Source organism: Oncorhynchus mykiss, chromosome 5 (assembly GCF_013265735.2).
Source record: "Oncorhynchus mykiss isolate Arlee chromosome 5, USDA_OmykA_1.1, whole genome shotgun sequence".
NCBI lineage: Eukaryota > Metazoa > Chordata > Actinopteri > Salmoniformes > Salmonidae > Oncorhynchus > Oncorhynchus mykiss.
Window position 1 is genome coordinate 75,025,397 of NC_048569.1, and position 23,048 is coordinate 75,048,444.

Sequence of the window (23,048 nt, forward strand, 5' to 3'; positions counted from 1 at the left end):
AATAAAAGATCCCAGAAATTGAATGTTAATTTCTCTACCGTAAGCTGCCTCCCGCGGTTTTGGCAGTACATCCAACTGCAGACCACGTGTAACCATGCCAGCCCAAGTCCTCCACATCCGGCTTCTTCACCTGCAGGATGGTTGGAGATGAGCCACCAGGACAGCTGATGCAACTGGGTTTGCACAACTGAAAAACGTCCTCACAAACTGTCAGAAACCATTTCGGGGAAGCTCATCTGCAAGCGCGTCCTCACCAGGGTCTTGAAGTGAGTGCAGTTCGGCATCGTAACTGGCTTCCGTGGGAAAATCCTCACTTTCAATGGCCACTGGTATGCTGGAGAAGTGTGCTCTTCACAGATTAATCCTGGTTTCAATTGTACCGGGCCGATGGCAGTGTATGGAGTGTGGGCAAACGGTTTGCGGATGTCAACGTTGTGAACTAAGTTCCCCATGGCCGGGGTTGTGGTATGGGTAGGCATAAGCTACAGAAAACAAACATGATTTCATTTTATCGATTACAATTTGAACGAGATCCTGAGGCCCGTTGTGCCATTCATCCGCTGCCAACAACCCGTTTCAGCATGATAATGCACAGTCCCATGTCGCAAGGATCTGTACACAATTCCTGGAAGCTGAAAATGGCCTATACATTATTCCATGGCCTCCATACTCACCAGACAAGTCACCCATTGAGCATGTTTGGGATGCTCTGGGTCGATGTGTACGACAGCGTGTTCCTGTCAATACCCATCAACTTTGCAGTCATTGATGAGTGGGACAACATTCGCCAGGCCTCAATCAACAGCCTGATCAACTCTATGCAAAGGATAGGTATCTGTGACCAACAGATGCATATCTGTATTCCCAGTCATGTGAAATCCATAGATTTGGGCCTAATGATTTTATTCCAATTGAAGATTTCCTTATGAACTCTAACTCAGTAAAATATTTGAAATTGTTGCATTTATATTTGTTCAGTGTAGTATGCACTTTACAGGAGGGACAGTGATTAGTCTGAAAGTAGGGAAACAGGATTCAACCACTTTGTAAACAGGATATAAGCAAAATACATTTGCAGGTCAATTTAGTAGAGGTTTAAGGCTAAATTAAATGGAAGCAAGTTGTTTTCACATAACGTTTTTGGTTTGAAGTTGTGCGTCTTACAGCTGATAAGGCCACTTGTAACTAAGCTCTCCAATGAGAGAAAGGGGTCAGAATGCTAGCTTTTAATAACAATGGAATATTATGTGGAATGAAAAGGCTGGTTGAAATGTAATACATTGACGTGCATAAGGTTGTTGTGTTGCCAGAGTGGAAGCATCAAGGCCCAACGGTTTCAGACCAAAGCAGGCCAGGCACCACTCAAACCGTAACAGCTTTCAAGAAAAATGTAGTAGCTACAGCAATTCTGTGTTTACTTGTCAAGGTGAGGCTGTGCCTCAGGCACCCATACTGTGACCAAGTAGGCTCCAAGAGGCACTTCCTTGGTTAGAGTATGGTTAAGGTTCACACTTTAGACATTAGGTTAAGTACAATAACAGCAGTAGTGTGGTCAAGATAGTGGTTGTGGTTTGAGGTTGGGGTCAGCGGTCACCACTCCAGTTCCACAGGGTATTTGCCTGTGAGGCAGGCGGTGCAGTGGCCCACTCTCCTGCTGGCCTTGGTGTTGGTGCTGATCCGCTCATCCTTCTGGAGGGAGGGGATTCCCCCCTGCACAGCTGACACCAGGCCCTCCACTGACAGATACTGCACGCTGGTGGCACCTACATTACAGAATTACAGAACATCGTTTTAAGATCTGGACCACACACACACGTCGAATAATAAGTATTCCGGATCTCACCAATGTAGCCAGCAATGTCCTTAAACTCTGGCCTGTTAGCAATGAGCTCCTCTTTTGTGGGGATGTTGATGCCCATGTAGCAGGGGAACCTGATGGGTGGGGAGGCAACGCGGATGTGGACCTATGGGAGGGGAGGTCAGCAACCAAAATGAGTGGTCATTACAGACAGACAATGTGAGACCAGATGTCGTCTTTCATTGTCGAGAAGGAACCTGCAAGTAAGAATTTCATTGGACATGTATACCATGCGTATCACATACATAAGACTAATAAAACTTAACTGAAACTTGAGTAATCAACCATTATAAACAGGAGAGAGAGACTAACATGCAGTATAATTTATATTAAGAGCAGGACTGATAATGATCAACTCTGGGCCACTCACTTCTGTGGCTCCTGCTTCCTTCAACAACTTGATTATGGGGGCGATGGTGTTGCCCCTGACGATGGAATCATCAACAAGCACCACCCGCTTGCCTGCAAAGTTGTCTGTCAGCGCACCAAACTTCTTGGCCACCCCCAACTGCCTGAGCCGTGTGTTTGGTTGAATAAATGTCCTCCCAACGTAGCGATTCTTACACAGAACCTCTACGTACGGCAGTCCCGACTGCAGAGATGGAACAGAAGAGTACAAACTGAAGCCTAGAATATTGTATGAATATGCACGAGTCAGAATATGCACCCTATTGCTATCAACATTCAATAGGTGCCACGACTCACCTGCTCTGCGTATCCCAGTGCAGCAGGAGTAGCAGACTCAGGCACAGTGCTGACCACGTCTGCCTCTGTAGGGGCCTCAATGGCTAGCTGCCGTCCACAGCGCTGCCTGACTGTGTACACCATCTGACCTGCAACACCAGGTGGAAACACTGAGGAAACTATAGCTAGTCTGGCATCAGCTAAAAAGCAAGTAATGTGCTGTAACCTCCCAGCCAAACTATTTACTACTCTCACTGACTCAGTACTACAACTTAAAACGTTTTTGTGTTATTAGCCAGGACAACTACTATCTATGCCTACCTTCAAATATGGAGTCTGGTCTGGCAAAGTAAACATATTCAAAGATGCAAAAGGCAGGGAGGTCTCCCTCGGGGCGAGGGACAATGCTTAGGGACTTCACACCGTGTTTGGAGATCTGGACTATCTCTCCAGGCATCACCTCTCTGTAGTACCTAAGGAACAGACAGAGAGAGAGAAGCTTGTGAGCCACAGGACCACATGTTGCCATGGCAATAAGAGGTTGGTCACTGGTGATGAGAGCTCACTTGGCACCGATTGACTGGAAGCTGCAGGACTCTGATGACACCACCCAACCCTCTGTGTCTCTCTCGCCAGCACCTGACAGAGGACACAATATGGCCTTGTCAATCATCCATCCTCTCAATTTTATATACAGTACCAGTCAAAAGTTTGGACACACCTACCCATTCAAGGGTTTTTTCTTTAAACTATTTTTAATAACACATATGGAATCATGTAGTAACCAAAAAAAAAATGTTAAAACAAATAAAAACATTTCACATGAGATTCTTCAAAGTAGCCACCCTTTGCCTTGATGGCAGCGTTGCACATTATTGGCATTCTATCAACCAGCTTCATGAGGTAGTCACCTGGAATGCATTTCAATTAACATCGGTTTTCCCAGCAGGAAAATGCTTCCAGCAGGACAATGCTCCCTGCCACACAGCCAGGTCAATCAAGGTGTGGATGGAGGACCACCAGATCAAGACCCTGTCATGGCCAGCCCAATCTCCAGACCTGAACCCCATTGAAAACCTCTGGAATGTGATCAAGAGGAAGATGGATGGTCACAAGCCATCAAAGCCGAGCTGCTTGAATTTTTGCGCCGGGTGTGGCATAAAGTCACCCAACATCAATGGGGTTTTAGGCTGGGTTTCTGTACAGCACTATGAGATATCAGCTGATGTATGAAGGGCTATATAAATAAATGTGATTTGATCAATGTGAAAGACTGGTGGAGGGCATGCCAAGACACATGAAAGCTGTGATTGAAAATCAGGGTTATGGGGTCTCCCGGGTGGCTGGGTTCGAATCCAGGCTCTGTCGCAGCCAGCCGCGACGGGGAGGCCCAAGGGCGACGCACAATTGGCCTAGCATTGTCCGGGTTAGGGAGGGTTTGGCTGGCAGGGATATCCTTGTCTCATGGCGCACTAACGACTCCTGTGGCGGGCCGGGCGCAGTGCACGCTGACCACGTGTGCGGTGTTTCCTCCGACACATTGGTGCGGCTGGCTTCCGGGTTGGAAGCGCGCTGTGTTAAGAAGCAGTGCGGCTTGGGTTGTGTTTCGGAGGACGCATGGCTCTCGACTTTCGCCTCTCCCGAGTCCGTGCTGGAGTTGGATACCACAAAAATTGGGGAGAAAAAGGGGGTACATTTATTTTGTTTAAAATCAGGGTTATTCCACCAAATATTGATTTGTGAACTCTTCCTAAGTTAAAACATTAGTATTGTGTTGTTTAAAAATGAATATGAACTTATTTTCTTTGCATTATTCGAGGTCTGACAACACTGCATCTTTTTGGTTATTTTGACCAGTTGTTATTTTCTGAAAATTAAAGCTCTAAATTACAATATTTTTATTTGGGAGAAATGTTGTCAGTAGTTTATAGAATAAAACAAAAATGTTCATTTTACCCAAACACATACCTATAAATAATAAAAGCAGAGAAACTGAATTTTGCAGTGGTCTCTTTTTTCCCAGAGCTGTATATAGCTGCGGTCAAATATATTGGCACACTTGCACGACTCACTATTTCTTCTAAAACAATATGACTTATTTATATATTTTTTTAAACTTTGTGTTCACACAAGTATTTTTTTGATTTACAAATTGCACAGGACCAAAAAAAACAATTTAGAATTTTCACTTTAGTCAAAAAATGACTGAATCATAATTTGGTGTGCAAAAAAATATATTTGACTAACTGTACATAGATTAATAACTCTGCTCGTAGATGAGTTACATCAAAAATACACACGACAAAGACACACAAATACCATGCAGCGCTAAGGAAGCACCAAAAACACCTGCAGTGTGGAGTTTAGAAATGGGGACGAGGCGTCCGATGCTGAGCGGTCTGTTTCCGTACGGGTCACGGATAGCATAGATCACATCTGTGTACATCACCAGCAGTGAGTAGGATGTAGGGGTCTCATGCATCAGGTTCTTTATCCTGCAATAGAAAGAATAACAATCAATCAAGATGATCTTTACAGGGCATAAAAGAAATGGGGTATTATTGGAATGGATTAGAAGGCCATAGTATGGACCTGGCCACCCAGTCAGGGGCATCCAGCTCCTCCATGGGCGGAGTCAGAGCCAGCAGCTGGGTGATGAGCTCACTGTCTGAGCTGGTGGAGAGACCCACGCCGTGACGCATCACCTGCCATACACACACAGTTATGTATGCTTATACACAAATACACAATAATCAACTACAATATAAACAAATGCACACACAGTCATATGACAGCATGGCCCACCTTTTTACGCAGTGCGGCTGCATTGACCAGCTCCCCGTTGTGTGCCACAGCTATCTTGCCGTGCAGTGTGTCCACTACAAAGGGCTGGCAGTTCTGCAGCTCAGAGATGCCCGTGGTGGAGTAGCGTGTGTGCCCGATGCCCAGGTTACCATAGCGCAGCTTCAGAAGGTCCTCAGGTGGAAAGGCATTGTTCACTAACCCCATCCCCTGTGAAGGGAAGCGACATACCAAATCAGAACAATAACACATGCAGACATCTTGGACACACATACTGAACTAAAAGCTTGTGCATTCATAAAAATAAATACAAATTGTAGCCAAAATGTGCTTAGTAAAGCTTTAACGTGATGACATAACTGTTGTCTTATTTCTGTACAGCAGGTTCCCTCCCTGTCTGAGACTTTAGTTGACATGTTAATGTGTTTTGGGGGAAAAGTGGTGGTATTGTGCTTAGTTTGAGGACACTGAAAGGATGTTGAGTTATCATCATTATCTGGAATGAGTGATTATAGCCATGTTTCTCTTTCATGTTTTCGTACTGAATGGTTCTGTATGTCACACATTTTTACCTTGAGGGTGTTGTACGTTGGTGGGTTGACTCCATTACTTGTGACGATTCCAGCACTTTCCTGACCCCTAAATAAACAAAGACAAATCAATTGCTTGAATAACATTTAGGTTCTAGTCTTAAGACAATTTGCTTAATGCAACATGTTTGACGCTAGCTTTTCTGTATGTATACTGTCTTAGGGCAGACTTAACCGATTTGGTAAAGGAGAAGTGTTTTAGAACAGAGGAAAAATGATGGGGTATGTGTATCTGCAGTGGAGTTGCCTTATATGGAATGGCCTTGCACTGCAGCCTCAGCCAATTTGCCAAGCTGCTTCTCGGATTACAGTCCATCAGTTCCTCCCCCACACCACACAGCTTAAGCCAGTAGTGAGGCTGCTTTGATTTGGTAGGCCGTTCCTCTCGGCTTAACCGCCTGGTTGCCTTGGGAACCAGGCACCAGAGGAAGGGGGGCTGGGAGAGAAAGAAGCATTTCCAGGTCAGCTCAAACATGGAGAAAGGAGCAGGGAGACAAAGAGGTGAAGAGGAGGAGATTCTAGAGTTGGAGGAGACAGGTGCAGCAGGGCAGTGGAGGGAAACGGAGGTGCTGGCTCTTCTGTCAGTGTGGGGGGAGCTGGGAGCAGCTCAGAATTCAGGTGTATGCAGTAGAGCCACATTTGAATGCATCTCAGAGCAGCTGAAAAGGCTGAGCGTGCTGCGTGGCTGGAGGGAGTGCCAGGCCCAGTGCAGGAGGCTGGGACTTCAGGGCAGGAAGGCTGAACAGCCAAGCACATCCACTAACTACAGCCAGGGGAAAGCAGCCATGATGGACACCCAAATGAACCAAAGTGACTGGGAGGAAAAGGAGGATCTTACCAGTGAGAAAGAGGCTCACTCTTCCTCAGTCATAATACAGGAAGGTAAACTGGAACAGTGTACTGGCTGAGAAAAAAATAGTATAATGCTGACACACTGGACTTTTATAGACTAATTTACAATAGAATAAAATCGGAAGATGTTTAGTATACACAAAAGCAGTCTAATTAGCATAATCTTTGAGGTATCCCTAATTTAGATAAAGAGGCCGCTTCATGACAGAAATGTTGACTCAGACATAACTGGAGTCACATACCATTAGCCAAGAAAAAGGGTTACACTGAATCTAAATAAACCAGAGTATCAGTAACAGACAATATAAAAAATGGACCCCCTGATTGACATTCCTTTAAAAATGCATGTGTGTTTGTTTAGGAGGCCTGTGTCAGATTCTTCACGAGGCTCTCCCTTATGCCCAATACGTGGGCCCTGAGGGGGGCCGCCATTGGACAGATGAGGAGGTGCGAGCTCTGCTTTGTGTCTGGTCTGACCGCCACGTCCGCCAACGCCTCAAAGGAACGCTACGCAACAAGGCCATCTTCCAGGAGATGGCCCGCTGCATGCAGAGGGGCTTCGGAGTGGTGCGCAACTGGAAACAATGCCGCACTAAATACAAGAACCTCAAGTATGAGTACAAGACAGCCAAGAGTGCCCAGGACGCTGCAGGCAGCAGTGGAAGTGGCCCAGGAAGGTACATGAAGTTCTTTGATGAGGTAGAGGCCATAGTGCTGGACAATGGATTTGAAGGGGGCCAGGATATGCAGGGAGGACCTGAAGGGGACCAGGGAGCTGGGAGGCTGGGCCCTCTGGAAGGCAAGACTCAGTCTAAAGAACCTGAAGGAGACCTGGTCATTGAGATAGACGATGGTGAGATTTTAACAAAAAAAATAATACTACAAGTTTATAGCAGGTGATGAGATACTGAATGAATACATTGCTTAGACCTACTTTTAACATTTCTAGAACAATGCATCTTTCAGATGACAACAGTGACGATTATGAGCTAGACACAGACCAAAACCAAAGGGAATCAGGTATGTATAATCAAATAACCTATAGCAGAAAAGCCTTCTGAAATGATGTGCAGTACATGGGCTTGGCATAATTGCTTATGCTCACTCTATTCTACATTCTGTCTCCCATCCTAGGAGTCTATCTATCACCATTGGATCAATCTAGCTCCGAGCAGTTCCACGTGGTAACGGTGTCTGACACAGGCCGGAACTGGAGTGACCAGGAGGTGCATGCTCTGATCCAGGTGTGGTCGGAGGAGGGTGTGTGCAGGCAGCTGGAGAGCTCCACCAGGAAGAGGGATATCTTTGTGCAGATCTCCTGCCGGCTACTGCAGCAGGGGGTGGAGCGCGACTGGAAGCAGTGTCACACCAAATACAAGAACCTCAAGTACCTGTATCGCTCCCTACAGAGGGGCAGGGCTGACAGCACAGACCCACGCCGTCTCATGAGGTTCTATGATGAAGTGGATGCCATTTTGACCAGGTCAGATAGTGGACCTGCTATGGGATATGAGGAACAAGCAGAGGCTGGCACCATTTTGGCTGGGGCCATGATGGGGTATGAGGATGACACAGATGCCATGACTTGTCCAGTTAACTCTTACACAGCTCAAAGCTATGAGGTTATCCCAAAGAATGAGGACAAACAAAGACACACAGGTAAGAAAGTGACTCCTTTGTAGAGCAACCTAAGGTCACTCCAAATCATTTAGTGGTGACTATATAAAAGTCACCACTAAATGCATTTGTCCACAGGCTAGAATGCAAACAAACAGCTATGATTAGTGAGTGTCCTGTCTGTAACTGACCACAGTGGGGGCTGTCCTGGGTATCCAGGTCATGTTGCATTCCGGTATTTTGACCTTGAGATTACAGTAGTCCATTATTAAACACTCTCTGTTCAGAAATGACTCTCCATATCACAACAATTTTAAAAGAAATGGGGGTAACTGCATCCAGTGTGTCCCTCATGATGTAAGCTAAACCGTGGAAATCAATTCCTTGTGACTCGGAACATGCTTCTGTTAATCAAACAGAACGTGACCCACCCCAGCCCCCTTTGATCTAAGACAATGGCTTCCCTGATTGACTGATAATTGGCTTCCTTCACAGCTGTAGTTTAGTGGTGACCATAAAAAAAAAATAGCACACTCCAATGCAAGCCATTACATCTTCAGACATATCCCACATCTTTTGTTGCCTATAACAAGCTAAACTATAACATAACAAAAATAAACCCCATCAGCCCCAATGCTGGTAGTTTGAGCCAGTAGAACCTGGTTGGGGAAAATAAGTTATGAAATTGTGCATTAGTGATGTTGCATGCCTCTGTGTTCCTTCCAGACAATTCTGATACCGATAAAAGACAGGATCTGACTGCAAAAAGAGGACTGAAAAGGAAAGCATTGATTCAAGGTTTGAAATTGTACCTCCTCCTTCCACAATTATGTCTCATCTCATTTTTAAATCCACTCGCGACCAAAGGCTCAGTAACAGAATAATGATGGACGTGTGACTGTGAGTCAGTCCTGTGACTTACCAATAAGAGTCCTGATCTAATCATGGGAGAGTGGGCTGGTGAGAGGAGTCAAAACTGCTGAGAATGTGCAAAAACACTAGCCTTCTTTACAAAACTGCAATTTGAATTCAGTGTATCCATATGCTCAAAACGCAGAACAATAAGATTGCAATCTGCACATTCTTTAGTATACATTTTGAAATGTTTTCTTAGAACACATCATCACAATCAACTTGAGAGGACCAAGGTCAAGAATCAGACTTCTACACAAAAGTGATTGATGAATCAATGATGAAGGCATTTAACCCCTCAACTCAATCTCTCATGTATTAGCCCTTTTGAATCCTTGTTTTCTTTAGATACCTGTAGAATTGTGAAGAAAAATGATACTGGGAGCAGCTGTGCTGAGAGTATTGATTTCCAGTGCAAATTGGAGGAACAACAAAACATTCCCATTACAGAGATCAACTCAGTCTACTCAATGGCAGCCTCTGTCCGACAAAAACAGGTAGGCCTAATCACGTCCGAATGTTACAAATGATGTTATCATTGTAACCAGTTGACTGTTGTATATAATAGGAGTAAATGTGTCTGAAAGTTGTGGCACACAATACCTTTAAGAAAGATTTGAGTGGAGTCTGCATTGGAGAAATGTAGCAGTCTGGAATCCAAAGAAGTCCAGAGATCGCCATACTTTAACGGGAAACAACGTAACACAATGTACAAAGTTGGGGCGGCAGGGAAGCCTAGTGGTTTGAGCGTTGGACTAGTAACCGGAAGGTTGAAAGTTCAAACCCCCGAGCTGACAAGGTACAAATCTGTCGTTCTGCCCCTGAACAGACAGACAGTTAACACACTGTTCCCAGGCCGTCATTGAAAATAAGAATTTGTTCTTAACTGACTTGCCTAGTTAAATAAATAAAAAAGTTGAAAAGCAATGTGGAACGTTGACGCCACACCACGTTGTTTTGAGACATTGCGAACTACAATGCATTTTTTAAGTGATGAAAGTTGTAACCATTATAGCAGTGTAGCTAATCAATTATGGGCAAGATAGTGGGAATTTGTGATTAGCGGATGGCTATAAAAAAGTTAACGACGCTATTTAAATTTGCTACCTAGAAAACATCAACTCACCTATGTTGTAGCGCGACAAGTCCCAAAGTTAACACTTGGGCAACTTCTAGTTGTGTTGGCCATTCTCCTGCGGCAACACAGCCGAAAACGCCGCACTCTTCTCCGATGCCAGATTCTTCGAACTCGCTCATTCTTAAGTTCCTGGGCCTCCGGTGCTTGTCTACTTCACACAGCGTGTATCTATCTCCACGCTTCAAACACTGGCCACGTGTTGACAACAGAGCTACGGCTTAACGAACGGGCTCAACCTACAGGGATACAAAATGGGGAACTTCATTGACGTCCCTGACTCCGTGTCAAATTGCGAAAGTAATACAAACTCATATCGATTAGGACTTTGACTGAGAACCGATATGTAGTCATTCCCCCTATGTTTTTTGGTGATAAAGTTATTAGAATTATTTGAAAGTATTCAACAGATAGTAAGTAAAAAAAAAAATTCAAAATCAAAGACACCTATTTTACAACTAGGTCAGTGTTTGGGATGATCTGATATGTTGGGGTGAGCAGCGGAAGGAAAAAAGTTTTCCCCACGTGGTGAGGCCTACATTACTATAATTGGTTATTCCTGAATCAATACTAAATTGTAATTGGCTTTTCTGGATTCAGAAAATCAGTCGTGACTCCTGCAGCACATTTCTCTTTCTGCGCCGAATCCACGAGTTGCAGGTAAAGTGGCGAGAATTATAGATGAAAGTAAGATATTTTTGGTGTACATTTCCCACACTGTTGATTTAATTTAACTTTTTACTTGCTTTATTTTTCAGGGTTTCAGATTATCTACCAACATGGCACCTGCATCAGGTATGGTTTCGTGTAAAATAAAACTTGTACAACATATTTTTCTTTAGTTGCAAACAGCATCAAGTCGGAGTGACAATATAATTGGATTCCCATTGTAAAACCCGCGTTTCCGTAAATAAGTGTTGCAGCGTCGATTTCGTACTGATGTTTTTCTGCTTTCTGTTAAAGTGCTGAAACTTGGACAGAAACTAAATGAGGGAAAGACCAAGCAGATATTCGAGCTCGTGGATGAGCCAGGCCATGTTCTGGTCCAGTCCAAGGACCAAATTACGGCCGGGAATGCGGTGAGGAAGGACCAGATGGAGGGTAAGGCCGCGATAGCAAACAGAACCACGAGCTGTGTTTTCAAGCTACTGCAGGAAGCGGGTGAGTCTTCTGGCTACAGTGTTTTCAATTATCATTCATGATTGTAGTTTGTTAATGTTACGGATTAGTTTGGTTGTGTCGGTGAGTGTGATAACTAGTTTAGATGTGCCCTCCTCCATATATTCATAATATTCTGTAATCAATTTTAAAGCTTTATGGTAATGTGAGAATATATATATATATATATATATATATATATATATATATGTATGTATGTATATATGTATGTATGTATATATGTATGTATGTATGTATGTATGTATGTGTGTCTGGCTGTGCCAACGTTCATGAGTGCATTTTTCCACAGGCTAGAATGCAAGCTAGAATGCGAACAAACAGCTATGATTAGTGAGTTTTCTGTCTGTAACTGACCACAGTGGGGGCTGTCCTGGGTATCCAGGTCATGTTGCATTCCTGTATTTTGACCTTGAGATCACAGTAGTCCATTATTAAACACTCTCTGTTCAGAAATGACTCTCCATATCACAACAATTTTAAAAGAAATGGGGGTAATTGCATCCAGTGTGTCCCTCATGATGTAAGCTAAACCGTGGAAATGAATTCCTTGTGACTCGGAACATGCTTCTGTTAATCAAACAGAACGTGACCCACCCCAGCCCCCTTTCCTCCCCTTCATCTAAGACGATGGCTTCCCTGAATGACTGATAATTGGCTTCCTTCACAGCTGTAGTAGTGGTGCTGTTTAATCACCAATGGCTGAATAAGTCCTCGTGTTCTTTTTATACCTCAGGCATTAAGACAGCCTTTGTAAGGCAGCAGTCGGAGACTGCGTTCGTGGCAGCCCACTGTGAGATGATCCCCATTGAGTGGGTCTGCCGGCGGGTGGCTACTGGATCCTTCCTGAAGAGGAACCCAGGCGTCAAGGAGGGCTACAGGTTCTCCCCTCTGAAAATGGAGATGTTCTTCAAGGTGTTTGTGTGTATTTGTATCTGTCCAATCATGCCCAGCAGAGAAAGTCTCTCTGATAATCCAATCTTCCTGCTTAATTTGCACACATTCATTTTCCGCTCAAGTGAAAACATTGCAAGTTAGGTGCTTCATCCATCATCAATCTTCATACAAATATTTCCGTGTTCTACAGTTTACATCGTTATCTGAAATCTTGGTTACTATTTGTTTGTCTTAGGATGATGCCAACAATGACCCTCAGTGGTCGGAGGAGCAGCTGCTGGAGACTAAGTTCTCTCTGGCTGGGCTCAACATCGGCCGCTGTGAGGTGGACATCATGAACCGCAGCACTGTTGCCATCTTTGAGGTTCTGGAGAGGGCCTGGGCCACCCAGAACTGCACACTGGTGGATATGAAGGTATGTGGCTCAGCACCACCCTCAGATGGTCAGGGGTGGTAATGAAGTGGACCATTGTTTTGCTCTTAGTTAGTTCTGGAAGTTTTGAATTGAATGTCTTCCCGTTAATTAACATGCATTTCTCTGACTGTTTGACAGATTGAGTTTGGTGTGAATGTGCGCACCAAAGAAATTGTGCTTGCTGATGTGATTGACAATGATTCCTGGAGGCTGTGGCCTGCGGGAGATCGGAGTCAGCAGAAAGACAAACAGGTGAGATGGTCTGCTGCATAGCTCTGTCCAATGCTGCTATCCTGCCTTCCCTTTATGGAAAAATGCTAATGTTGCCATAATTTAACCACCTCAGATTTTGAGTTGCACCATGTTAACTGTAGTATAAACCTGTGTCTTCTTCTCTGCAGGTGTACCGGGACCTGAAGGAGGTGACTCCTGAGGCCATGCAGATGGTGAAGAAAAACTTTGAGTGGGTCTCTGAAAGAGTGAAGGTAGGCTAGCTTTGTGTATCCCACTAGTCCGGTGCCCTTTAGCCTAAAATAACAGGAGCTGACTAGCTGTATCTCTTATCAGGACGACAGCCACTACTTTGTTTTGAATCAACATACTGTAATGATAGAGGATCAGGGCCCAGATTTACAAAGCACTTCTTATGCAAAAACTTAAAGATTCTTAAGAAGAAAAAATAAGAACTTCGTAAGTGCAATTCCTCAATATTTTAAGGATTAATGATTTTCATACAAACTTCTTAAATGTCTTTAAGATGTGTTGCTATGCAACTATTTTAGCTAGCAATGGCAATCATGTTATCTTATTTCTTACTGAGATTACTGTTCTAAAACATGTTCTTGGGTTTAAAATGATCAATACTGAAACTTTCAGATTAAGTTTGTGAATTAAACAATTGCTTTCATGAGCTTTTTATCTCACTGCCCTGAGTTTAAGACAAGGGTTTAGCTATCTTGGAATTAACAACATTTCCAATAACTTTATTTTCAATAATCTAATTTCTAAGGCGAAATGTAAATACTTAAGAACCTTTTTGAAGAATAGTAACTTAAATCTATTGTTAAGGAAAAAATGGCAGTTAAGAAATGTGTGAATCTGGGCCCAGGTAGTTTAACATGAACTTGTCTGTTAATTGAGGTCCATTCCAGTGTTATAACCTATACATTATGCGATTCTCACGTGAATCCCAGCATTTAAAATAGCTCAACCTTTTTGTGACCAGTCTTTGATCAACCCGAGTAATCTCAGATTTGCATACTCCCTCACAACGTCTGTCAATTTAACCCAGTTTGTTTTAGTCTGTCACATGACACATGTACAGCCCATAGTGAAATAGTTTAGGTCTGGCATTCAGTAGAGACTGACGGGGTGTCTGTGTGTCCCTAGCTTCTGCTGGAGCCCAAGGCCTGTGGCAGAGTGGTGGTTCTGATGGGCTCCACCTCTGACCTAGCCCACTGTGAGAAGATCAGGAAGGCCTGTGGCTCCTACGGAATCCACTGTGTCCTCCGAGTCACCTCTGCACACAAAGGACCAGACGAGACTCTTCGCATCAAAGCTGAATATGAAGGTGGGCTAAGCTCAGCCTTATAGCCCTAACCTTACTGGCAACCCCTAACATGCTGACCATGCCACTTGTGTTGCATGTGCGAGCGTTGCAAAATAAATGTACACATACATGATATTCGATCATTACACACACACTGCTCGCGCGTGCCAACGAGCATCTGCATTGCCAGGTGCTAAAATAGAAGTTAGTTCTATTTGTGACGCTCAATGTGCTCCAAGTCCTGCCTCCCATCTCCTCGTTGGAATTTAGGAGTATATACGCACGTGGGTGATTGAAAGATGAACGGAGGTCGCTTGTGATAATGCACCTTATTAAAGTTGGTTGCCAATCGCCATATAAAGTCCAAAGAAGAAAAATAAGCCTGAAGTAAGGAGGGGAGATGACGAGAAATTAATTCGGTTGACCATTTTATCTGTGGACTAATTGTCAGAGTAGAGAACCTTGTGCATTTCAGGACAAATTAGCTAGCTAGCTAAATAGGGCAAATTAGTTAGCAACAGCAAGCTAGCTAAATTGCCCTAAATGTTTAATGCCTTTTGACCTGTCCCTAAATGAATATAATTGGTTCTGAGTTGGTTTTGATATTTCAACCTGTGTGTCCTGATCGCGTTTGGTGTGGGTGGACAAAAAAACAAGAACATAGCTACCCCTCTCTACATAGATTGTTCAAGTATTGTACAAGCCGTTGCCTGCTTATGTTTATTGAAAGTGGAAGATTATGTGGTACATACATTTTGAATAATGGCTCGGTATGTGGAGTAACTGTGCAGTATACTGGCTAAAATAATGCCTATCTAATATAAAACATTATACATTTTACTCTTCTGTATGGGTGGGCTAATGTGCAGTATTTTCCCAGGAGACGGAGTACCAACTGTGTTTGTGGCTGTGGCGGGCAGAAGCAATGGCCTTGGTCCAGTGATGTCAGGAAACACAGCCTACCCAGTCATCAATTGCCCTCCTATCACCCCTGACTGGGGGGCACAGGACATCTGGTCATCTCTTCGCATGCCCAGCGGTGAGTACATCCCTCCATGTGGTCTGTCTTGCTGTGTGTGTACAGTAATGTATGGTTATTCTCCTTGAAATTAATCTGTGTGTTTACACTAACCCTGACTGCTCCTCTCTCCCAAAGGTCTTGGCTGCTCCACAGTCTTCTCCCCTGACGCTGCAGCCCAGTTTGCAGCTCAGATCTTTGGGCTCAGTGACCACCTGGTGTGGTCCAAACTGCGGGCCTCCATGCTCAACACCTGGCTGTCTCTGAAGCAGGCTGACAAGAAGCTGCAGGCCTGTAGCCTGTAAGGAGCCACCTGTACTGTACCATTCCAAACCCTACCAGAGCTCTCTAAGATGGGCATTGTGAAGGATCACTGCTTGGCTGTGTCATGTCTAATGAAATATTTGCCATGTAAAATCAGCCCTACAACACATTTCTCTAATCATTCCCTTAATAAAGTGATTAATGTGTATAAACATCTGTTTTCTATTTCATATACAGTATACCTTTGGTCATGTAGTGTATGTGGACACCTGCTTGTCGAACATCTAATTCCAAAATCATGGTCATTAATATGGAGTTGGTTCCCACCATTGCTGCTATAACAGCCTCCATTCTTCTGGGATTGCTTTCCACGAGATGTTGGAACATTGCTGCAGGGACTTGCTTCCATTCAGCCACGAGTATTAGTGAGGTTGGGCACTGATGTTGGCCGATTAGGCCTGGCTTGCAGTTGGCGTTCCGATTCATCCCAAAGGTGTTCGATTGCTTTGAGGTCAGGGCTCTGCAGGCCAGTCAAGTTCTTCTACACCAATCTCGACAAACCATTTCTGTATGGACCTCGCTTTGTGCACAGGGCATTGACATGCTTAAACAGGAAAGGGCCTGCCGCAAACTATTGCCACAATGTTGGAAGCACAGAATCGTCTAGAATTTCACAGCCACAGACTATTTGTCCTCCACCAAACTTTACAGTTGCCACTATGCACTGGGGCAGGTAGTGTTCTCCTGTAATCTGCCAAACCCAGATTTGTCTGTCGGACTGCCAGATGGTGAAGTGTGATTCATCACTCCAGAGAACACATTTTGTCCAATGTCAGCTCCAGCTGACGCTTGGCGATCTTAGGCTTGTGTGGGGCTGCTTGGCCATGGAAACCCAATTCATGAAGCTCCCGACTAACAATTATTTTGCTGACGTTGCTTCCAGAGGCAGGAACTCGGTAGTCAGTGTTGCAACTGAGGACGGAAGATTTTTACTCGCTTCAGTAGTCCCGTTCTGAGCTTGTGTGGCCTACCACTTTGCGGATGAGCTGTTGCTCCTCCAAGACGTTTCCACTTCACAATAACAGTAGTTATAGTTTACCTGGGCAGCTCTAGCAGGACAGAAATTTGATGAACTGACTTGCTGGGAAGGTTCCAACCCATAATTAAATATGGCAATGTACTGTACAGACACATCCAAAATGATTGGCACCCTTGATAAAGATAAACAACAAAATACTGTATAAAATAGTTAATACAATAAAATAGTTAATACTGATCTATACACTTGGGTCCTCTACCAGGCAAGTGGTGTTCGGGTTTTAATTGTTGCCAGTGTGTAATTGGCATTTGTCTCTTCATTTGAGTTCTTTGCCTTTCCCCATGGTGAAACAGGAAGCCATGAAAGGCCACAATATAGTTCCTTAAACTAAGATTAATTTTAAAAAGTAGAATGTTAATGCAATATAACGATGTACTCAGAGTCAGGAAGCAAGTTCAGGGATTGAAAAATAAATATTTTTTTATTTTACCTTTATTTAACTAGGCAAGTCAGTTAAGAACAAATTGTTATTTTCATTGACGGCCTAGGAACTGTGGGTTAACTGCCTGTTCAGGGGCAGAACGATAGATTTGTACCTTGTCAGCTCGGGGGTTTGAACTTGTCATGTTTCAGTCGATATTATGGAGTTAATTTGGAAAAAAGTTAGGCGTTTTGATGACTGGATTTTCGGGTTTTTTTGGTAGCCAAACGTGACGCACCAAACGGAGCGATTTCTCCTAAACAAATAATCTTTCAGGAAAAACTGAACATTTGCTATCTAACAGAGTCTCCTCATTGAAAACATCTGAAGTTCTTCAAAGGTAAATTATTTAATTTTAATGCTTTTCTGGTTTTTGTGAAAATGTTGCCTGCTGAATGCTAACTCTAAATGCTACGCTAGCTAGCTACTGTTACACAAATGATTGTTTTCCTATGGTTGAGAAGCATATTTCGAAAATCTGAGATGACAGTGTTGTTAACAAAAGGCTAAGCTTGAGAGCTAGCATATTTATTTCATTTCATTTGCGATTTTCATGAATAGTTACCCAGCTACCAGTGGCGCTTCTCCCCAATCTACCCCGGCTTCCCGAGAACCCTGTTGACCTCCTCCAGAGCACTATGCTGGGGATCCAGGATCCTGCCATGCGTTTCTCTCCCAGTGTTCTCTCATATTTGAGCTGCAGCCCTCTTTGTTTCTCTCGGATCGCTTGAGGATAACGTACTTGATACGACAATCCACTCTTTGCCTCAGTCTGGAGGAGTTTGTGGTGGAGGTTAGAAAGGTGTTTGATTCTTCGTTGTCCGGGAGAGAGGCTGCTCGTAAGCTACTGCGTCAAGACTCCTGTAGTATGGCAGACTACGCTGTAGATTTATGCACTTTGGCCGCCGAGAGTACCTGGAACCCGGAAGCTCTGTTCTACATGTTCCTGCATGGATTATCGGAGGTGGTTAAAGACTAGATCGCAGCCTGGGAGCTTCCCATGGATCTCGACTCTCTCATAGCCTTAACCATACAGATCGATGGGCTGCTACGGGAACATAGGAGGGAGAGGAGGTCTGCTCCCGGTCACACTCACTCATCCACTGTGCCGACCTCACCTCCGAGGAATCTGAGAAGTCCCCGGGAGATTCCGATGTCACCCGAGTACCCTTGGGAATAACAAAGGTGCTTTGGAATCTCTTCCTCCGGAGCCCATTTAACTGTGCAGGGCCAGATTGTCTCCTGCTGAACGCTTACGCAGACGGAACACCAAGAGCTGTCTGTATTGTGGACAACAGGACATATCAATCTATCTATTAAAAGACCAGGCTCATCAAGTAGGTACGCTGGTGAGCCGTACGGGAAGATTCCCATCTTCCATTACTCGTACCCCTCTCCATGCTATCCTGTTTTGGGATGACCAGTCCAAATCTCTCCGGGTGCCCATTGACTCTGGGGTACAAGAGAGCTTTATAGACGCTACCCTGGTGTCCGAGCTGGGAATCCCCACACAACCCCTCTCCATTCCCATGGACATCAGAGCGCAGGATGGGCGCTCTATTGGCAGAGTCACTCACAATACGTTTCCCATTAACCTGAGAGTGTCAGGTAATCACAGTGAGTCTATGCAGTTCCTGCTCATTGAATCCCCTCACGCACCCGTAGTTTGGGGGTTTTCATGGCTCCAGAGGCACAATCCTCTGATCGACTGGGCTACTGGTCTGAAGTCGGCGCAGCCTGCCCCGGGACGTCTTCCTCGGATCTCTCCGCCATTCCCGCAGAGTACCATGACCTCCGGGAGGTTTTTGACAAGGCCCACACTACATGTCACCCTCCGCATTGACCCTACGACTGCGCTATGGACCTTCTCCCGGAAACTACTCATTCCTCGGGGGCGGCTTTATTCCCTGTCGGGTCAGGAGACCAAGACCATGGAAAGGTACATTGAGGACTCTCTTGCTGCAGGGAGTATTCGTCCATCTGCCTCCCCCACCGGCACAGGGTTCTTCTTTGTGGAGAAGGACAAAACCCTGCGCCCGTGTATCGACCTCCTGGGCCTGAATGACATCATGGTTAAAAAAAAAGTTACCCTCTACCACTCATCTCCTCGGCTTTCGTGCCTCTCCAGGGGGCAAATACTTCTCAAAGTTGGACCTTCGGAACACCTACCATCTGGTTCAGGGACAGGAAGGAGACGAATGGAAGACAGCTTTAAACATGGCTAGCAGGCACTACGAGTACCTTGTTATGCCATTCAGACTGATCAATGCTCCCGCAGTTGTCTAGGCCCTAGTCAACAACATGCTCCATGACATGTTGAACAGGTTCGTGTTTGTCTACCTTGACGACATCCTTGTTTTTTCCCGTTCAGTTCAAGAACTTGTCCTCCACGTAAGACAAGTCCTTCAGCATCTCCTGGAGAACCAGCTTTTTGTTAAAGCAGAAAATTATGAATTCCATCACTCCACCATCTCCTTCCTAGGGTAGGCCATTGCTGCTGGAAATATTAAAATGGACTCTGACAAGGTGAGAGCGGTGGGGGATTGGTCTCAACCCACCTCGAGAGTGCAGCTGCAACGTTTCCTGGGGTTTGCTCATTTCTACTGCCGCTTACTCCCAGGTTACAGCACCTTAGCTTCCGTGATGGAGGTTGACACCTCGGACGTCGGAGGGGGGGCCGTCCTGTCCCAGCGTTCTGCCCTGGACCAAAAGCTGCATCCCTGCGCTTTCCTTTCCCATTGTCTTAACCCCGCTGAGAGAAACTACGACGTGGGAAATCGAGAACTACTTGCGTCAAAATGGTGTTGGAGGAGTGGAGGCTCTAGGCAAGCTCGATGGGCCCTGCTATTATGGGTAATTTTCCAGTACATGTATTGTGAAATCTTAAAGTAGTAAACAGAATCATTATGGGTTTAAGGGAAGCTAATACATAATCTTATAATTATCCTCACACATGCACCTGCATTATGTGTGTAAATGTGTATTATTTTTTGAATCATTACTATGGTCACGCCAAGAAACGATGGGCTTAGATAAATTAGAAGTAAGACTAGGAAACAATAGAGGCAGAAAGCCAAAAGGTTTTGGTCATTTACATAAAGAGGAGTGACTATGTATGATGTGTCAAACTGAAACTGTACAGTGCCTTGCGAAAGTATTCGGCCCCCTTGAACTTTGCGACCTTTTGCCACATTTCAGGCTTCAAACATAAAGATATAAAACTGTATTTTTTTGTGAAGAATCAACAACAAGTGGGACACAATCATGAAGTGGAACGACATTTATTGGATATTTCAAACTTTTTTAACAAATCAAAAACTGAAAAATTGGGCGTGCAAAATTATTCAGCCCCCTTAAGTTAATACTTTGTAGCGCCACCTTTTGCTCCGATTACAGCTGTAAGTCGCTTGGGGTATGTCTCTATCAGTTTTGCACATCGAGAGACTGAATTTTTTTTCCCATTCCTCCTTGCAAAACAGCTCGAGCTCAGTGAGGTTGGATGGAGAGCATTTGTGAACAGCAGTTTTCAGTTCTTTCCAAAGATTCTCGATTGGATTCCGGTCTGGACTTTGACTTGGGATGGTGTGTTCAGCTGTGTTGCTTTTACGCCAAACATAACATTTTGCATTGTTGCCAAAAAGTTCAATTTTGGTTTCATCTGACCAGAGCACCTTCTTCCACATGTTTGGTGTGTTTCCCAGGTGGCTTGTGGCAAACTTTAAACAACACTTTTTATGGAAATCTTTAAGAAATGGCTTTCTTCTTGCCACTCTTCCATAAAGGCCAGATTTGTGCAATATACGACTGATTGTTGTCCTATGGACAGAGTCTCCCACCTCAGCTGTAGATCTCTGCAGTTCATCCAGAGTGATCATGGGCCTCTTGGCTGCATCTCTGATCAGTCTTCTCCTTGTATGAGCTGAAAGTTTAGAGGGACGGCCAGGTCTTGGTAGATTTGCAGTGGTCTGATACTCCTTCCATTTCAATATTATCGCTTGCACAGTGCTCCTTGGGATGTTTAAAGCTTGGGAACTCTTTTTGTATCCAAATCCGGCTTTACACTTCTTCACAACAGTATCTCGGACCTGCCTGGTGTGTTCCTTGTTCTTCATGATGCTCTCTGCGCTTTTAACGGACCTCTGAGACTATCACAGTGCAGGTGCATTTATACGGAGACTTGATTACACACAGGTGGATTGTATTTATCATCATTAGTCATTTAGGTCAACATTGGATCATTCAGAGATCCTCACTGAACTTCTGGAGAGAGTTTGATGCACTGAAAGTAAAGGGGCTGAATAATTTTGCACGCCCAATTTTTCAGTTTTTGATTTGTTAAAAACGTTTGAAATATCCAATAAATGTTGTTCCACTTCATGATTGTGTCCCACTTGTTGTTGATTCTTCACAAAAAAATACAGTTTTATATCTTTATGTTTGAAGCCTGAAATGTGGCAAAAGGTCGCAAAGTTCAAGGGGGCCGAATACTTTCGCAAGGCACTGTATATAAAGACATCTCAGAGTCTGGGACCGGCAGTTGCCCGCGGAACAGCTCGGCTTGTTACTTTTGAAATAAAGCCTATTCTGAACTCACAAACTCAAATATATTTTTAAGAACTATTTCCACGACACTATTCACTCAGTTCAACTGTTCCATCTCCTACCGTCCGGGGTCCAAGAATGTGAAGCCGGATGCGCTCTCACGCCTCTATAGCCCCGCTGCTACACCGTTGGACCCAGAGACCACCCTCCCTACCTCTTGTCTAGCGGCTGCGCTCATCTGGGGTATAGAGAACCAGGTCCGTGAGGCGCAGCATTCCCTGGGTGGGGGGGGCGGCTAACCGGATGTTTGTCCTGGACTCTGCCCTGTTCCCTGGTCCTGGAATGGGCTCGTTCCTCCAGACTTGCCTGCCATCCTGGCTCCTGTCGGACCCTGGCCTCTAATGACGTTTTTGGTGGCCCACCATAGTTCCTGATGTCTCCGTGTTCGTCGCCGTCAGCACTGTGTGTGCTCAGAATAAGACTGCAGCAAGCTCCGTCTGCCACCTGTTCCTCAATGCCCCTGGTCTTTATATATCCCTGGACTTCGTTACTGGTCTCCCTCCATCAGATAGCAACACCACCCCTCTTCTCAAGACCACCACCAGGTATCTGCGACAGGCGGACCGCCACCGGACCCCTGCACTCCGCTATCGTCTCGGGCAGAGGCTATGGCTGTCCAGTATACTCCGGGTGGATTCCCATAAACTTTCCCCCCATTTTATCTGCCTTTTCCAAATCTCTAAGATTCTTAGCCCCTCTGCTGCTCGTCTTCTGTTGCCCCGCACCCTCAGTATACATCCCAACTTTCACATGTCTAGGATTAAACTTCTGTCTTACAGCCCTTTGTCTCCTGATTTCTGTTTGTCTGTTGCCATTTCGTCTTGTTTCATTTTGGTTCTTATCTTTCTGCCTGCCCTGACCCTGAGCTGTCTTCCGTCCTGTACCTGTCGGACCTGGTTACAAACCTCTGCCTGTCCTTTGCCTGCCCCCGTGTTATAATAAATTATCTGAGAACTGAACCATCTGCCTCCTGTGTCTGCATCTGGGTCAAAACCTTTTTTTGCTTTGTCATTATGGGGTATTGTGTGTAGATTGATGAGGGGAATAAGGCTGCAATGTAACACAACGTGGAAAAAGTCAAGGGGTCTAAATACATTCCCGAATGCACTGTATTTCCTGTTGGACATACATTATTAAGAGTAACACATTTACACACA

At 44.8% G+C, this 23,048-nt stretch overlaps 2 protein-coding genes across 6 annotated transcripts; one reads left to right on the plus strand and one right to left on the minus strand.

The window, feature by feature from the left end:
* Window positions 1-1,211: 1,211 nt before the first annotated feature.
* Window positions 1,212-10,705, minus strand: LOC110524565 (amidophosphoribosyltransferase). The gene is made up of 11 exons (XM_021604358.2): window positions 10,442-10,705; window positions 5,917-5,983; window positions 5,348-5,554; window positions 5,135-5,247; window positions 4,892-5,037; window positions 3,109-3,181; window positions 2,864-3,015; window positions 2,564-2,691; window positions 2,229-2,450; window positions 1,844-1,964; window positions 1,212-1,763 (listed from the first exon to the last, which is right to left on the minus strand). Exons 1-11 carry the CDS (start codon window positions 10,570-10,572, stop codon window positions 1,591-1,593), a joined length of 1,533 nt encoding a protein of 510 aa, XP_021460033.1. The 5' UTR covers window positions 10,573-10,705; the 3' UTR covers window positions 1,212-1,590.
* LOC110524564 (multifunctional protein ADE2) lies at window positions 6,393-15,981 on the plus strand. 5 transcript variants are annotated; one of them, XM_021604354.2, is made up of 16 exons: window positions 6,393-6,816; window positions 7,148-7,639; window positions 7,753-7,806; window positions 7,921-8,445; window positions 9,130-9,201; window positions 9,664-9,812; window positions 11,051-11,110; window positions 11,209-11,245; window positions 11,414-11,611; window positions 12,363-12,541; window positions 12,759-12,938; window positions 13,077-13,190; window positions 13,340-13,423; window positions 14,328-14,508; window positions 15,368-15,526; window positions 15,644-15,981. In XM_021604354.2, the coding sequence occupies exons 1-16, from the start codon at window positions 6,408-6,410 to the stop codon at window positions 15,808-15,810; spliced, it is 3,060 nt and encodes a 1,019-aa protein (XP_021460029.2). In that variant the 5' UTR covers window positions 6,393-6,407; the 3' UTR covers window positions 15,811-15,981. The 5 variants fall into 5 exon arrangements, with proteins under 5 accessions (XP_021460029.2, XP_036834296.1, XP_021460032.2 ...); XM_036978401.1 differs by having other exon boundaries at window positions 11,414-11,551; window positions 15,644-15,977; XM_021604357.2 differs by lacking the exons at window positions 6,393-6,816; window positions 7,148-7,639; window positions 7,753-7,806; ... (1 more) ...; window positions 9,130-9,201; window positions 9,664-9,812 and adding an exon at window positions 10,613-10,750 and having other exon boundaries at window positions 15,644-15,977.
* Window positions 15,982-23,048: the final 7,067 nt, after the last annotated feature.